Source organism: Brachyistius frenatus, unplaced genomic scaffold (assembly GCF_029030835.1).
Source record: "Brachyistius frenatus isolate BFR_SWC_R1_liver_20210118 unplaced genomic scaffold, ASM2903083v1 Contig_4, whole genome shotgun sequence".
Taxonomy (NCBI): domain Eukaryota; kingdom Metazoa; phylum Chordata; class Actinopteri; family Embiotocidae; genus Brachyistius; species Brachyistius frenatus.
In genome coordinates this window covers 658,566-675,784 of record NW_027210603.1, presented here as the reverse complement: position 1 = coordinate 675,784, position 17,219 = coordinate 658,566, and the positions used below count along the sequence as shown (strand labels likewise).

The following is a 17,219-nucleotide window of genomic DNA, read 5'->3' as shown; positions in this document are numbered from 1 at the left end:
ATTCAACAACCGTCAGTCATCTGACTGACAAAATAAAGTTTTCTACAGTCAGCTGTAAAAACTCAAAAGTTGAATGCACTGATTTTGATAACTTCTGCAAATTAATTACATATTTCAATAAATAATGGTCCTATATTCAATGGCCTTTAATAAAAAGGTTTCATTTTTATCTCGTGCTAAATTTGAGCTTTTTTTCTTTCTGCCAGTTTTACCTCAAAGGAGACTTCACGCCGCCGTTCATCTTGTGCACTGGCACAAGTTCAACATTTAAACCAATTTAACAGGCCTCTGCTTAAAAGGTCAAGATGTGTTAAAAGGCCACAGTCTTCTTTTCTTGTCGGTGCACACTGGAGATTTATAAATGTCAGTTCAAGGTGAAAACTCTTGAAATGTTGGTTCCAACTCCAGATTGCTGCTGAAGTAGAAATGCTTTCCAACCACTTGTTGCAGCAGCACAAAAGTGGAAGGAAGGTGTAAAAAAATCATTAAAAAAGTCAATATAGTAAAACGAATTAAAAAAACAGGAATTTTCAAAGCGAGGTTCCCTGTCTGTATTTTATTCTCCGTTTCTTTACTTTTTTTTTTTTTTTTAATTCTTAATTTATTTGCTTTCTTATATTATTTGAACCTATGATGCTGCAACAATAATTGTCCTTCCTATCTAATCTGTCAGATATGATCTGGGTGTCTTGTTTTGACCGTAAGGAGGAACCTGCGGGAAGGTGCCGCCAGGGGGCGCTCTGCCTCCGCGCGGGGTGCTGCACATTGAAGACGCCGTAGAAGAAGAGTTAGTATTGTAAACACAAGGATATGGCTGACGAGAGGGGTGGAGGTGAAGACAACATTAACGACAACATGGGCAACCAGCTGCAGCTGCTACCAGGTAAACACGGACTTCAAACAAAGACGGCCGCGCGTTTGAGCGGGAGAGCGCGTGACTCTTCCTCCCGCCAACAGCTGGCTGACACGAGTCCTCGTGCTCAGCAGGCCACTCGTCATGTTCACATCCCGCCGGGCTCTTTTCCTTTCAGTTTTACCTCCATAGGGAGTTGTAGTTTTCTTTAGAAAGGATAATGCTGCAGCTAACTGTGTGTTTAAACGTGTTGTGCCGCGGCAGACAGTGAGGAGGAGGAGGACGACATGGACACTGAGGACCGGGACAGTGAGGAGACAGAGAAGCCCAACACCATCACCTTTGACCCCAGTCTGCCTACGTCACATGCTGTGAGTGATGCATCACCTGTGAACACCATGTGCCTCCATACAGGTGTACTTTCAGTCTTTTTTTTTTTTTTTAAGCTGTGTTTAGTGTTGTTTGATTCACCCCCCCCCCCCTCTCTCCCGTGACGTCAGTACCTGGGCTCAGACATGGAGGAGTTCCACGGCCGGACCGTCCACGACGAGGACAGCTGTCAGACCATCCCCGTGCTGCCCCACACGGCCGTGATGCTGGTGCCGGGCCAGACGCTGCCGCTGCAGCTCTTCAGGCCGCAGGAGGTCAGCATGATGCGCAGCGTCATCCAGAGGGACCGCACCTTCGCCGTGCTCGCACACAGGTGGGTGGAGAGGGACAGAAATACCTGCTGGCAATCATCAAAGGGTGGGCAGGTCCTACAGACTGAGAGCCTCCATCACCCCCCAATCCGCACACACACCTGACAAGAGTGCAATATTGATTTTACACTGTGCACTTCTGACCATGATCTGATTTTGCTCTACCAGCCACTTACTGCCTTTTATGTATTTATTTACTGCACTACTGTACTGCTTTTTTGTTTCTTTTTTCTTTTTTTTAAATCTGTTTTTATCTGTTATTTGTCTTGTTTGTCGTGTTTATCTTTGCTGGTCTCTGGGAGTACCAACCCTAAATTTTGTTTTATGTTATTACGATGATGAATAAAGTGTCTTATCTCTTAAAGGGGCGCCAGCGTGTCGGTTTATTTGTCCAGACGAGGACTTTCAGTCTGTGAAAGCAGTTGTATCTTATTTTCAGTGTCGAGCTGTAAAAAGTCTGAAAAAATAATCCCTGATGATGTATGATGGGTTATATTGGTAAACAGAAAGCCTTCGTTACAACCTGCACAGAGTGAGAAATACTTTTTGGCCGGTTTTAAGTTAAACAGTTGAAAATGTTGGATCGAGTGCGATTGACTCACGAGACACTAAAAGTTGTGATATCTATAACTACTCTTTTTTTTTCTTTTTTTTACAATCTGTCTCTTGTGAGTTCCCGAATCTTTTAAGAAGTGAAATACTAAATAACTGCAGCAGGTTTGATTTGTTTTCTGTTTTTATTTGAATACATTAATTCGCTCTGTCTCTGCAGTGATTCAGGCGAGCCGGAGGCCGAGTTCGGAACAACGGCTGAGATCTACGCGTACCGAGAGGAGCAGGAGTACGGCATCGAGACGGTCAAAGTGAAGGCCGTCGGGAGGCAGAGATTCAAGGTCCACGAGATACGAACTCAGGCAGACGGGTGAGTTTTTAACCGCCTTGTAAAGCTTTAAGTCAAAGGTTGCTGTCGCTCCCTGATTCAACCAAGCAGACCAAGCAGAGAACCCACTCATTGGTTTAATGAATGCAAAGTTAAACGAAGGGTGAATCCCAATCTATCTGCATGTCTGGATTCCTGTAACAAAGAAAACACGATTTTCTGTCTTGCACATGACGCTCTGGAGCCCAAAATACAGTCTGGACCGTGATTAACATCACAGTTCACAGCTAGAGGGCAGACCAACTCTTTATACTGTCCCCCTCAGGAAGTGAATTCAAACCATCATCGTCCAACAGTTATGTCCTGCAAACGTGCTCATTCAGGTTTTCTCCTTAAAACAAATATAATGATTTAAATCTGGGGTTAACACACAGTAGTCCTGCGTGTTGGAGAGGTGTTGTAGCTGCAGAAGAAGAAAAGGGGATGCAGGATGGATATCAGCTGTCGGACGGAGAGACAGCGTCACCAATTTTATAGTCTGGAAGCCCAAAGAGAAACCGATCAGTTGACGTCCCTCACATGTCCTGAGCAGGAAAGCTGCGACTTCTCTGGTGTTTATTTTGGCAAAATAAGAAAATCAGACGTGCGACAAATGTGTGTGAACGAACTGTAGAAGTTGTAAAATAAACTGCTGTTTGCAAGCGATGAAATGGATGTTGGTACCGTCTGCAACCTGCAGAGATGGATGGATGGATAATAGACAGACAGACAGACAGATATGTAGAAAGAAGTGAAGGCCCTCGTCAGGTCTATAATATATAATAATATATATATACTATAATATGCCAATATACTCTGAAATACTTGAGTTGTCTGCTACAAGAAAACGCACATCACTTCCTTTGTGCTTCCTGTTGTTGGAGGGTAGAAAAGTTTCACGCGTCACTGCTGCTGTCAGACTGTCAATCACGTTGACCTCCATCCTCCACGGATCAGGAAATGGTCGAGGTCTCCTGTCCATAAAACGGAGGCTTCATGAAGATGCATCTTCTTCTTTCTCTGATCGCTGTTCTATAATGCGCACAAATTGGTGTCTGTGATCCTGTTGACCTCCTTCCATGTCTCTATCTAAGCTATCAGTCACTTAAACAGGACTTGTCCTCTCTTGTCTGATGTAAGCTTTATATTACAGTCCACTGTATATTTGAATACACTTCCTCCCTGTAATATCTAAAAATATTTCTGCAGAAACAAACATCTGGAAACTCCTGACATGGTTTAAAGTGTATTAAACACTCGCTGTATTTAGTGTTCTGATGCTTCAGCTGTAACTCGTCACGGTTACACCGTTGTTTGTGTTTGTTTGTCTTAACTCCAGAGAGTTCCCTTAGAGAGCTCTGCGTGAGGAGTCGGACAAATATTTCTCACCGCCGCCAGAGAAAATACACAGATCGCACCTTTTTTTTTATCATCATCATCATCTTACATTTACAAACATCTTGTCACTCTCGTTATAACGCTGTTTGTTTAATCTGCTGTTCATCTGCTCAGTTTCACTCACCTCCTGTTGCCCTCCTCCCGGTCTCAGGATCAGACAAGCCAAAGTGCAGATCCTCCCAGAACGAATCCTTCCCGACCCGCTCTCCGCCGTGCAGCTGACGCCGCTGTCCAGGCTCCACATGCACCCGTCGTCCAAACCCCCGACTCAGAGCTGCAAGCAGGCTCAGCGCTGGTGGAGCAACTATCAGCAGGTCAGACACCCAAAATGGAATAAAAAAACTAAAATCTAAAATAAAATAAAAATTTTCTGCAAAAAATGGCGTCAACAGAAGCTGCGCTGAAAGTACGACGGCGTGTAGTCGTCTTTACAAACAAAACTCCTCATTTACAATCAGCAGGTCTCGGCTCCCTCGACTCTCATCAGTAAAACGAACTCAATGCACCAGAAAAAAACTGGAAAACAGGAAGTGACAGTGTTTGTGGGAAATATGGTCTTGTTAAAATGAGTAATACTGTATGTAGAATTAGTTTTATAAACACTTCCAGTCGGCCCCGGAGAAGAAGGCAGATCGTGTTTCTATCTGGTTTCTCCTTCATAGAGTTTCAACCTGCGTTTGTGGACGCAGCGATGAACTGTAATCACAGACTATGGCTTTTAGAAGTGTTCCTGAGCCCATGCAGTGATTTCCGCTGCAGAATTGCCTCTGTTTTTAATTCAGTGCTGCCTACATTTTTCATAAAACATTAAAGTTTCTCAGTTTCAACATTAGAAAATATTGTCTTTGGTCTATTTTCAACTGAATATGGGTTAACATGATTTGAAAATCATTGCAGCCTGTTTTTATTTACATATTAAACAGCGTCCCAACGGGTGATATGTTGGTGGGAGATAATCTGTTATATCTTCTTTCCAATATTAAAAGAGGACAAAATGAGCCACTTTTTGAAGGTGTTTGTCTTCCCAGAGAGAGTTTCATACTTGGAACAGTTGCAGTAAAAGTCTGTGCTTGAAAACATGTGTCTCACGTGTGAATCCTGGGAATGATAATTTGGCTTTTTTTTAAACAGACCTCAGCTATTAATAGGAGGTGTAAATGTGGTCTGTTTACCTGTCTGTGTGCTCGGTGTACTTTTTAGATTGGTCCTGCTTCTTCTCACTGCGAGGAGGGGAGAGAGGAGAAGCTGTGTGGATGTTACGGGGCTCTGGGATAAAGTGAAAAGTGAATTTAACCCTCTAATTGTACATCTGCTGTTCCTCACAGAGGAAGTTTCACTGTGCCAGTGTGACGCCGTGGCCGCCGTGGGTCTACGCCCTCTACGACTCTGTGAGTCCCGCCTGCACCGCCTGGTATTTCCTCCACGTGTAAAACACCACGTAGTGAATGTAAACCGTGATCTCTGCACTTCCTCCTTCTCAGGAGTCGCTCATGAACAGAGTGAAGAAGCAGCTCCACGAATGGGACGAGAACCTGAAGGATGAATCTCTCCCGACCAATGCTGTCGGTCAGCCTCTTACAGATGGACACACACACACACACACACACACACACACACACACACACACACACACACACACACACACACACACACACACACACACACACACACACACACACACACACACACACACACACCATTTCATCCCTCTCTCTTCTGTCTGGTTTCTGTCAGATTTTTCCTACAGAGTGGCAGCCTGTCTACCCATCGACGACGCTCTGCGGCTGCAGCTGCTGAAGATCGGCAGCGCCATCCAGAGACTCCGCTGCGAGCTGGACATCATGGACCGGGTATGCACAGGTCACCACGAGCACCGCTGCCCCGACACACCTCCCCTCTGTCCCCGTGGCCTCAGGCGTAATCCAGCGTTCCTACTCGTGTTGCTCTGATCTGGTTTTCCTTTAGGTTAGGTTAGGTTAGGTAGTTACTTTATTAATCCCCAAGGGGAAATATTTTCGCTACAGCAGCATACAGAAGCAATAAGATAATAATAGAACAATAGAAAAGCAATAAAATAGCAGAAAAATAGCAGTAAAAAATATAAATATAAAATGCACAGTAAATACAGTATATACAGTACAGTATATATCTATATATATTATATACAAACAACCAAGAAACACAGTCAACAGTGTTATTGTTATGTGATGGATTTTGCCAGAGGTGAGTTATTGTACAGTCTTTCCTTCAGAAATTGTGTGAGCTGACAGACGTGTTGTAATATTTCAGCCCAGATTTGGCCTTCACAGTCCAAAGTGTTAGATTGTTTGGTTTCACAGGTGGTAACGAGGGATTTTAATACATCAGTAGTCAGTGTGTCGTATATATCAGCTGTTTGGCACCTTGAAGGAGTCGATCTGATCTCAGGGAGAGTTTTGGACTTTTGGAGTCTCATCTCTCCACGAACATCCACAGATGAATAGATTAATACAAACAGAACAGAGCAGTCTGGCGTCCGTCTTTCCAGTTTAACTCGGTGCTGTGTGTCGTCTTACGTCCTGCTAGCAGCACGTAGCCTGGTGTTACCACACCCAAGTATCCTTTGTGAACAGACCAGTCATTGCTTTCTAATAGGTGTAGACGTCGGCTTCATTTAGAAACTGTTGGAGCAGCCTTTGATCCATTAACCGCCCTATGATGTTTGCAGAGACGTCCTTTAAAGTGAAGCCGAGCGAACCTCCACTTTCCAGGCAATAATGGAAGCAGAGACGAAACAGTTCCTCCAGGAAACTTCCGATCGCAATCAGTAATGTAAATGTCAAGCAATCTCCACATAATTTGCGATGAACTTTCATTTATAAAAAAAAAAATCCTGCTATTTTTCTGTAAAAAATGTCATCAACAAAAGCTCTGCTGAAAGTCGTACAGCATAAAGTCGCCTTTCCAAACCAAACTCACCTTATCAACAGAAATATATATATGTAATATATAATATATATTCTTCAGGCACTTTCAGGCATGTTGCAGACACGTGGCCCCCCTCTTTCCCCCCTCCCCCAGGTACTAATAATGGATGGATAATGATCATGGATATCACTCGAGATAATGAGGTGAAATTAGGAAGAATTCATCTTCATTCAGAGTACAAATCATATTAAGGAAAAAAAATTGTCCCTGCAACTCTTTCACAGTCTTTAAGCTGGAAATAGACACGAGGTTCATTGTGTGATTCTGCTGCTACATTAGCAGGAGCTGGATATGTGGAGGGCTTCTTAAGCGTGACTGCCCATTCGGGATAATAATCTGCTAATGGACACTGGTCACACTGCAGAGAACTGCTGGAAACATGAAGGACGGGATGATGATTATTATTACAGCCTTCTTGCGTTGAGAAGACCCTGTTAACACGATTATCTCCTCTTGTCCTCAGTGCACATCGCTGTGCTGCAAGCAGTGTCAGGACACGGAGATCACGACAAAGAAAGAGATCTTCAGGTGAGGACTTCACACGCTGTTTTTTTAGTTTAAAGTCCACTTTCTGCTGTAGTTTTGATGCACAAACGCTTTCAGCATACTTTGAGAAATATTTTTCAATATCTTCTGTAGTTCTACTGCTCTACCTAAACTTTTATTCTAGCTCCTATTTAACTCTATCTTATTATTATAACTCTTTAATCCATTTCATTGTCTTTATTTTTATTCTTGTTTGTATTTAAATTTTATTTTAATCTAGTTCTTATTTTACTCTGTTTTATTCCTTGAAATGTTATTTTAGCTTTTAAATCCATCTTCTATATTTCTATCATCTTTATCTTCTTGCCACAGACTGAATATAAAAGTGTTCGTAGCTTCAGGTCTGTAAAATGGTTCCGACACTGAAGTACTTTAAGCTGCAATACCAGCGAGTGCCACTAGAGGTCGGCTCCAAAAAGCCTCCGGCTCCATAGACTCCCATTCAACTTCTCTCATCAAATCCAAAGTGAATCAAATGTGTCCATCAGTTATCTCGGTGTTGTTAGCTAAAGTCACTCCTTCTTCTTAGTTTTCTGGAGGTCCATCTGAAAATAATCCCTCATTCATTAGAAAAGAAGATTCAAGAAGACCTGTTTTTGGGGGCGTGTCTGTTTGATTGACAGGCCTGCGGTGCAGTCAGGTTACAGCTATCGGTGGGCGGGACGTAGTACCGTCAGGTTTCCAATCAGATCGGTCAGATCCACCTCTGGCTCCTCCCCCAGCTCGTCCAAATATGGTCACTTCCTGTTCCAAACCGCTCCGAACTAGCAAAGATGGTGACGGACAGAATCTGAACTGGAGGATTCATAACGTTCACAAACCAACGATGACATCACTGATGGTTGATGACATCACTGATGGTTGATGACATCACTGATGGATGCTGCTTTCTTCACACAGCGGGTCATTTGATTCACTAAAATTATAACTTCATGAAGCTCCAGCATGTTTAGACTTCTATATTTACAGATTTGTGTTTGAAGTGTTTGTTGTGGAAATTTTCTGACAACGTCAACTTTCAAGCTGCAACTCACTTCATAGTTGTTGTTTTTAAAAAGAAAAATTAGTTGTCTGTGCAGCAGCTGGAATAAAGGAGGAAAAGAAAACTGCACATGTCTAAGTCGAGGCCAATTTGTCCATCTGATTGTGAGTTGCGTAAAGTGTCGCTCTGCAGCTCCACACTCAGTCTGAGGACACTCGCACACACTGTTATGTAACGTCACTTATGTGTGATGATGGTTGATGGGTTTGTACAGTAGCGCCGCACGAAACCCCAAAGACCAACGAACCTTCGGGGCCTCGTGGAGCTTTACATGAAAAGTGCATTAACTGCCATCCAAATAATCAGAGCGTATTAGTGATGAGGAATGTAAGACAGACGTTGAGAAGTTATTAACTTTTTGAGTTCACTTTCTCTCTGACTAATGAAACCACTGAATGAAGTTAAAACATTTTCACTTTGAGGCTCAAACAAGAACAGGAAGTGCACGAGATGGACAAATTACTGCTTTAAAAACTGAAGGAAAATGAACTTCATGGTGCTGATTGTTGTGGTGTGTGTGTGTGTGTGTGTGTGTGTGTGTGTGTGTGTGTGTGTGTGTGTGTGTGTGTGTGTGTGTGTGTGTGTGTGTGTGTGTGTGTGTGTGTGTGTGTGTGCGTGCGTGCGTGTGTGTGTGTGATTATTTTGAAGAGATGAAAGTTGAAAACAAAATTTCATGTCTTAACTGTCTGTTTAGTTTTCCTGTTATTAACACTGTCCGCGTTGTTTCTGTCCATCAACAAGACTGTTTTGATGTGAGTTCTGACCTCAGTTTGACCTTTAGTATTATATATTTTTGGTCAGGGTCCACCAATAGTTACTTATTTACACCGACAGCAGCCACGGAGCAACTTAACATCGAATTGAAGTCCAACTTTCGCTCAGTTTTAGCCGTTTTGAGTCTCTACCAACCTCTGAATGAATATCAGGCTGTTGATGGGCAGGTGGTTTACAGTCCATATTTAGTCCCTCCAGGATTTCAATGGGTTAATTGTTATTGTTCAGATCGAAAGTGTTTGGTTTTGCGATGTAATTTGTGGAGTTTTTTGCAGTGATTTGATTTTTTTTCAATTGTTTAATTTAATCTAATTTTAAGATTAAATCTAAATAGTGACGGGGTCTGGATGCAAAACCAAAACAATCTGAAAGAGACTAAAATGCTCCACAGACATCCACAAGATTTAATCTAATCTTACTGTAAAAATATTGATTAGCGCAGCTTTAAAGTTTAAAAATGTAGTTTGTACACGTATATATTTATATCTATCATAATCTGGCACGTATTCAGAGTTGGGTTTTCACTCCGCAGTGGGTTTAAAGGCTGTTGGACTCAGAGAGACTGCAGAACTCCAATTTACATTTTGTGATTTCTAAGTCAGTTTGGCTCCGTTTATAGATTTGATTGAGTCTCCATTCAGCCCGTCGGTTTCAAAGAATGGTTTTATTTCCGGCTGTTTACTGGAGTCCCACCTGCCCTTTTGTGTCCCTGCAGCCTGTCTCTGTACGGCCCAATGGCTGCTTACGTCAACCCCCACGGTTACGTCCATGAAACTCTGACCGTCTACAAAGCCAACAACCTCAACCTGGTCGGCCGGCCCTCCACGCTGCACAGCTGGTTTCCAGGGTAACTCGTACCTCTCACTGTGCTTTTCACTGCTCTCATACGTCCATGTTTTAAAAGGGAGACATATCTCTGACGCCTCGCACCCCGCTTGTAGACCTCATTCTTTGATAACCACAGTCAGGGATTAAAGTCTCTACCCTCACAGTGTGGAATCATGTTTCTGCTCCTGTATTGGTTGTCCGAGGGTGGCCTCATGCATTGTGAGCAGCAAGGAAATAAAATAAAAACCCAGACTTGGCTCTCGCATCAAATCTGAGTGCCCCTAAAGTTTACTGCCACATCGGACCGGTGTGGAGTTTCATTTCTATCTCGGATTATATTTAAAGACATTTCTAGAGAGCAAAGAAGACATTTATGAATTTGTATCACTGATGTACACCGTGAGATATTTGGTTTATGATCGCAGAATTAAATTGAGCTGTATGGATCCACATGTGGATCAAGTACTGCAGCAATGTTCATTTTATCTGCAGTTCAAATCAGCTTTCTGGACTATGAGATCTGAACACATCGATGGTGGACCAAAACAACCATGTTGAGACTCTGAGCAGGAACCAGGACTGTTTCACAAGGGCAGAATTAAGAAATCCAGGATAACAGTAAAGACAGACTTAATCTCGCCCAGTCAGTGCATCCGGGATTGATCTGTTTCACCTCTGCCGAGGCTGGCTGACCAGGTGCAGCTAGTTCAAAGCAGGTGTAACTAATCTGGATGAATTCAGATTCATTCACAGCATGAAGTGCTATGTACTTCACTCCCACTGAAAAATGTCTTTAATGAAAGCATAGCAGGAGAAAAAGGGCAATAGACTCCCATTTAAGTCCTCTCAGAAGATATAAAGTGAATAAATGATTTCACCACTTATGGTGTTAGCTCAAAAATAATCCCGTCATTAATTAGAAAATAAGCCTCAAAAAGCTGTGTTTTTGGGGTTGAGTCTGTTTGATTGACAGGCCTGTGGCGCAGTCAGGTTTCCGCTATAGGTGGGCGGGGCATAGCAAGATGGCTACGGCCAACTGGAGGTTTCATATCGGCTGTTTACAAACCAACAGGTGACGTCACTGCTGGTTGCCGCTTGAATATGTCAAAAATCAGGAAAAAGTCAAAATAATGAAAGAATGCATCAAACTAATTTATTGAACATCTAGTTTTTGTCAATTTGGATGGAATGAAAATAAACACCATTTAATTGATATTAATTGAGCTGAAGATAATGTTTAAAAATACATTCACTGAACCACAGCAGCTGAGGTCGGCTCGGATTCACAGATTCTCTGCTGTGGAGGAAACTATAAAGCTCTCAGAGCTGCATTTGAAGCCCACAGAGTGATTTTATATATATAGATATAAATATAAATATACACACGGATTGACTGAAAGTTTTCAGCTTAAAGTACCCCTGGACTCCACTTATTGTTACTTCAGCTGGCCGTTTGGCCGTTTCATGGACAGATTGATGTGGGGGACGACGCTAGAAGACAGTTTTTACTTCCATCTGCTGAAGGAGAAGGTGTCTCTCTTATGATGTGTTCATATACAAAGACAGTCGCTATGGCAACGCAGCTAGTTTGGAAGTCAGTCACGGTCGATTATACAACTTAAAACGTACTTGTAATGGACTTTTTAAGAAAGTAGGGAGCATCTTGTGTGCAGTAGTTGTTCATTCTGGATTTTAAAATCAGGAATTAGATGTTATTTTACAAAATAAATTTGACCAAATAATGACATTTTTTTGTGTGAAATCTTTGTGTCAGCTGAGTATTTGTGTACATCCTGAACTGCGTCTCTTATTGAAGGAGCGGTCCTCTCTTTGTCCTCAGGTACGCCTGGACGATCGCTCAGTGCCGAACCTGCGGCTCTCACATGGGTTGGAAGTTCACTTCCACCAAGAAGGACTTGTCTCCGCCTCGTTTCTGGGGTCTGACCCGCTCGGCCATGCTGCCCCGCATCCCGCAGGTAGACGGGGAGGAGGGGAGGGAGGCCTCCCGCCTCTTCTGCCTGTGACCGTCCGTCTGCCTGGTTCGAGAAAAAAAAAAAGAAAAAAAAAAGTCCTGCGAAAACCTCCCCTTTTACAGCCTGGACCTCCAGCCGGTTACTCCGAGTAATCGATGCATCAACACCGCCTGTCACCTCCTGGCAGCAAATCCATCATATTAGTGGAAAGGTCACTCAGCCTTTTAAATGGCACTTTAGAGCAGGATGGATGTAGTGATTGTTGTTAAAGGTTCTTAAAATGTGGAGGCCGTGCTGAGACGCTGAGAGCTCTGCTGAAAGGCGGCAGACGACACGTGGGTGTCATCGCGGCATGCAGCTCCCCGATTGGCTCTTCGCCTGTCCAGCTGTTTTCTTGGCTGCTGCACACAGAAACACAAAAACGTATTCTGCACTGCATCGTGCTTTTATCCTCTACTCAAACATCCAGTAAACCTGCCAGCTGTCAATCTGCGAGTCTCTCCGATATGTTTTCTGAAGTGATTTCAGAGACCAGCGGAGGAAACTGAAAGGAAGTGCTCTCGTGTAGATCGGATATTTTGAATCGAGCAATTAAATTGAAAGTATTTTTGTATGCAAGCAGATGGGAGATTAATTTAACACACTTCAGCAGATTTTTTTTCAGGTTATAAAAACAACAAAGAGAAACACTGGTGGTGACAATAATGTGTAACATACGTGATGTAATCTGTGTGTGTTTTCGACAAGAGGCTCGCTGTCCCGCGCGACGATGCGAGTCGTCTCGGTGCCTCGTGGCAGAAGGTTATTAAAGGTCAGAGCTCTTTAAGACGGCGTGAGCAGCGTTTTACCCGTCTGCGTTTAGTCTGTTCGTGTGTGGAGAGCTCAAATAGTGTGCCTATACGCTCCGGCTCAGTGTCCTTAAAGGAGATTCACAGACGGATAATAAACGGCAAAGTGATGAGACTTTGATTTTATTTTTCTCTTGAGTTTTGTAGCCTCACGGTTTTCAGGATTTTACTTGTGGCGGTTTCGTTGCGAGTTGCTGGCTCACGTTTGTATAAGTGTAACTGTAAATGAGGCCGTTGCAGCATCTGTTGTGTGATATGACTGTTGTTCTGCTGTTCGTAAAAAATCTAACTTATTTCTCAGAAACTCGTCGTGTCACTGAGAATTGTTGGAAAAGTAATCTTTTGGAGTTATTTAATCGCAATAAGGAATTGACGAGAATCTCAGACTTCTTCTGAGAGGTGAAAATTGATGCCGCTTTCATATCTGGGATGAATGTGAAGCTTCACACAACAACCTGTTAGTACAGCTGAATACAGACTATAAACAGTTAGCATGTCGTCTCATATAACTCGTAGTAAAAACAACAATGTGTGGTTCTGCAGGTGTCTATTTCCTGGATGCACAATATTACTGCTCAGTATATTTTACAGATTAGACAAATAGGAAAATTTGTTGCTGTATGTTTTATTACCTTCAGACAGAGCCAGGTCAACAGTCTCCACTTGTGTCCACTCTTTGTGCTAAGCTAAGCTAAGCTAAGCTGCTGCTGGTTGTAGCCTTATTTCAAACAGACGTCTCACTCCCTACTTATGTTTAGTAACATTTATTCACATAGCTGTGCTCCACCCCAAACCTGCTGAATCAACTTCTTTTATCTGAACAATAACAAACAGATTTTGTATCCCGACCGCGTCAATTCAACAGCATGTTTCTTTATGATTTCAATTAATGAAGCTCTCTGCTCACATCTGTCATAGAAAACAAAACAATGGTTATTTCTTACTTTAATTGTCCTGATTTTCTGGCTGTCCACATATCTTATATCTTTATAGCTCCACCCCCTCCTGTTGAGGTCCAGCTGAAAATATTGTATTCATGTTATTTATCTGATTTGGGAGCAGCTACTTGTTTCCAGCTCAGTGTGAGACTCTGCTGCGTTTATGTCCTCTGATCTCTGTGTGTCTCTCTGTGGCTTTAAAGGGAGACAGCTGTCCATTTAAAACTCCTCATGTCTTATTCTTATGGCTGAAGCAGGACATCATACAGATGTATGGAGTTGTGTTTAAAATAACTTCCTTGAGTCATCAGAAGAGTCTTTTCTTTTTAAATCACATTTCAAAGCTTTTACTTCAGTTTCATTTCATACTTTGTCTCACTAAGAAGACGTTTACACCCCAAGAACAACATATCAAATCTGAATTACTGCGTCCTGCCTTCTGATATTATTCTGTCATATCACTGACTATACTGAGTCAGAGTTTCACCTATAAAACAATCGAATGGATGCTTCAGTGCAGAAATCAGTTGCCTGGTTCTGTAGAAGGCTTCTGCTTGTTTTTCCATGTCATTCGGTGTAAACACGGAGTAAAATAAACATGCAGGTTACACGCAGTGACTCGTTTGTTTTTGTCACCAGAGTGTTCGTCTTGAGTTAGGGAGGACATTGTGTGTGTGTGTGTGTGTGTGTGTGTGTGTGTGTGTGTGTGTGTGTGTGTGTGTGTGTGTGTGTGTGTGTGTGTGTGTGTGTGTGTGTGTGTGTGTGAAGCATTAAACAAGAGGGTAAACAGTTAAATATAAAAGTCTTCTCAGGATTGATCAACATGTGCCTCCTTGTGTTCGTGCTCTCAAGCTTCTGCAGTGTATAAATGTCCACACCAATGGTGTCAGCACCATGATTTGAGGATCTAATGAGTCTCTCTGTGTGGGAGGAGCCTGTGTGGGAGGAGCCTTTGTGGGAGGAGCCTCAGAGCCCACTGATGTCTGGAGCTGAGGGCCCCTCAGAGCAGCATTTATAGTGAAAAGAAGTACACCGGGTTTGTTGCATGCAGCATGTGACCTCTTGTATGGCACCACTTCAGCTCGTTATCAAACAGCACTCCTGTTGTCTGTCTCTGTTGTGTCTCTGTTATGTCTCAGTTGTGTCTCTGTTATGTCTCAGTTGTGTCTCTGTTATGTGTCTCTGTTACTCTCCAGTGATGTTTGTTGATTTGGTCCGTAACAGTTTCTGGTAGTTCGATGCTTTAGTTTTTATTTCAACAAGTCATTTTTGCACTATTTTGTCTCTGTTATTGTTTTGTGTCTCTTTCTTGTTGTTTATGATTGTTAAGTTTCTCTTTGCAGATACTTTGTGTCTCTTCGAATTTATTTATTTATCTCTTTGTTGTCATTTTGTATCTTTTGTTATTTTGTATTTCTTTGTTGTTTTGTGTCTGTTTGTTGTTATTTCATGTGTCTGTAGATGTTTTATGTTTGTTTGTATTGTTTGGTCCTTTTTCTTGCCTTTTGTGAAAATCTAAATAGTTGTTTTGTCTGTGGTTGTTTTGCGTCTCTTTTTTTGTTAGTTTGTGTCTCTTTGTATTTGTTTGTTGTCTTTTTTTTATTTTAAACTTTTGTTTTATGTTTGTTTACTGTTCTCATTTTATTTCTTTAACATCCTACGATCCATCCTCAGAACATTTTGTGTCTCTGAAGTCGTTTTACACCCGTTGGAAGTTGTTTATGTTCATCTTTAGTTGGTTTTTAGTCATTAAATATTTTTTCCCAATAAGAGATGTTTCCAGTTCCTTCAGCCAGAGTTTTGGATCCAGCGCCCCTCTGCCTCTTCGGGCCCCGGAGCCCCTGTGGGTCGGTTCAGGTGTTTCCTGTATGTTGTGTGTGATGTAAGATGTTTACGTTGATGCGTGAACGAGCTGTGTGTGTTTAACTGATGCGAGTTCATATTTACAGTCGTTATTTTTAATTCCAGTCGGCGTGCATGTCGCAGACAGACAGACGGCCCGCAGCTCCGTTCATACAGCATTCAGGTTTACGTAATGATCCGGGAGCTTAAACACAACCAAAGATGTTCCAGAATAAAACGGTGACACCTGAGTATTTAGATCCTGCTCCTATTTAATCACATCATGAAACTTAAAGAGTGAGGTGTGTGTTCATCTGAGGAGTTGATAAAACAGTGAATGATCAGTTCACCTGTCTGCTCTCCTCTCCGCAACATGTCATTACGAGTCATCATTTATCTTTCTGCCTGCGTTATGGTACCGAGGTTTGTATTTTCAATGATACTGGGGTTTCAAGATACTGCAGATCAGGACGAACCGCAGACTATTATTTCATTAAGAGCCTTAATTAGATTGAACATTTCTATTTTAGGATGAGATGAAACATGAGTGATATCCGTCGGAGAATCAGGTGCAGTAATTGTGGCAGTCGATGGATGAAGAGATGCAGCCAGTTCATTATCTTTAAAGGCTGATTTAATTCAGAAATGTACCTGCAGATGTTAGTCAGCTAGAGATGAAGGAAACACTCTGAATATGGTGAGTAATTATTATGTTCAAGAACACCGGAAAGACTTAAAGGAGATGTGACAGAGACTCTGTGTTTTATACAAACAAAAACTTTTCACTTTAATTTTTTTTTAAACTTTTTTTGTCAAAAAACAAACATAATTGAAAAGTTTTGTAGACGCTCTCTACTGTGCTCCAGTCTTGTATTTCTTTGGCCAGAAAAAAAGCACCATTTGTCCAAATAAATATAATATATACAGATATTACATTTTTCTTTTGTTTATATCTTTCTTGTGACAGTTTTCGTGGATTTAAACTCTCTTTGTGTCGCCTGCCTCTTCAGACTGACTCTGTGATGTTGAGTCAGACCATCTGTTGCACAACTCCCGGTTCCTCTTGAAGACGGTTCTTTTTGCAGAACTGCAGTCCCAAACCGACAAAGAACCCCCAGCACGCTTCACTTTCCAAACTCGTCCTTGTGTCTCTCCTCAGCCTCTCTGTTAGAGTCAAACATGTCAGGTTTTGAATCCTCACTCCTCCATCTCTCATCGTGTTTTTGTGCACTGCTGAGTCTCTTGTCTTTCCTCCTTTCACACTGGAGGACCTGCTTTTTGTCTTGCTGTCTCCCACTGAGCCCACTCCGGGCCAGACTCCTCCGGACGGTGGATGGGTGCACCAGAGTGCCGCTGCTCACCGCCAGCTCCGAGGTGACGGCGCTGCTGGACATCCTCCGGTTGCGCAGGATGGTCAGCTTGATGTGCCGCTCGTCTGCTCCGCTCAGCTTCCTCGGCCGCCCGCTGCGCTGCTGGTCCTCCACCGTGCCCGTTTCCTTGTGCTTCTGCAGCAGAGCTTGGATGGCACATCTGGAGACACCTGTCTGCCGCGAAATCTCCACCTGGGAGAGGCCCTGCGCGTGCAGGCTC

At 42.7% G+C, this 17,219-nt stretch overlaps 1 protein-coding gene across 1 annotated transcript; it reads left to right on the top strand.

Annotated features, from left to right (window-relative positions):
• The first annotated feature begins 788 nt into the window (after positions 1-788).
• Positions 789-14,401, top strand: crbn (cereblon). Its single transcript, XM_069707849.1, has 11 exons — positions 789-883; positions 1,118-1,224; positions 1,354-1,556; positions 2,327-2,476; positions 4,023-4,185; positions 5,197-5,259; positions 5,353-5,437; positions 5,606-5,721; positions 7,302-7,366; positions 9,916-10,047; positions 11,869-14,401. Exons 1-11 carry the CDS (start codon positions 811-813, stop codon positions 12,050-12,052), a joined length of 1,341 nt encoding a protein of 446 aa, XP_069563950.1. The 5' UTR covers positions 789-810; the 3' UTR covers positions 12,053-14,401.
• The last annotated feature ends 2,818 nt before the right edge of the window (positions 14,402-17,219 follow it).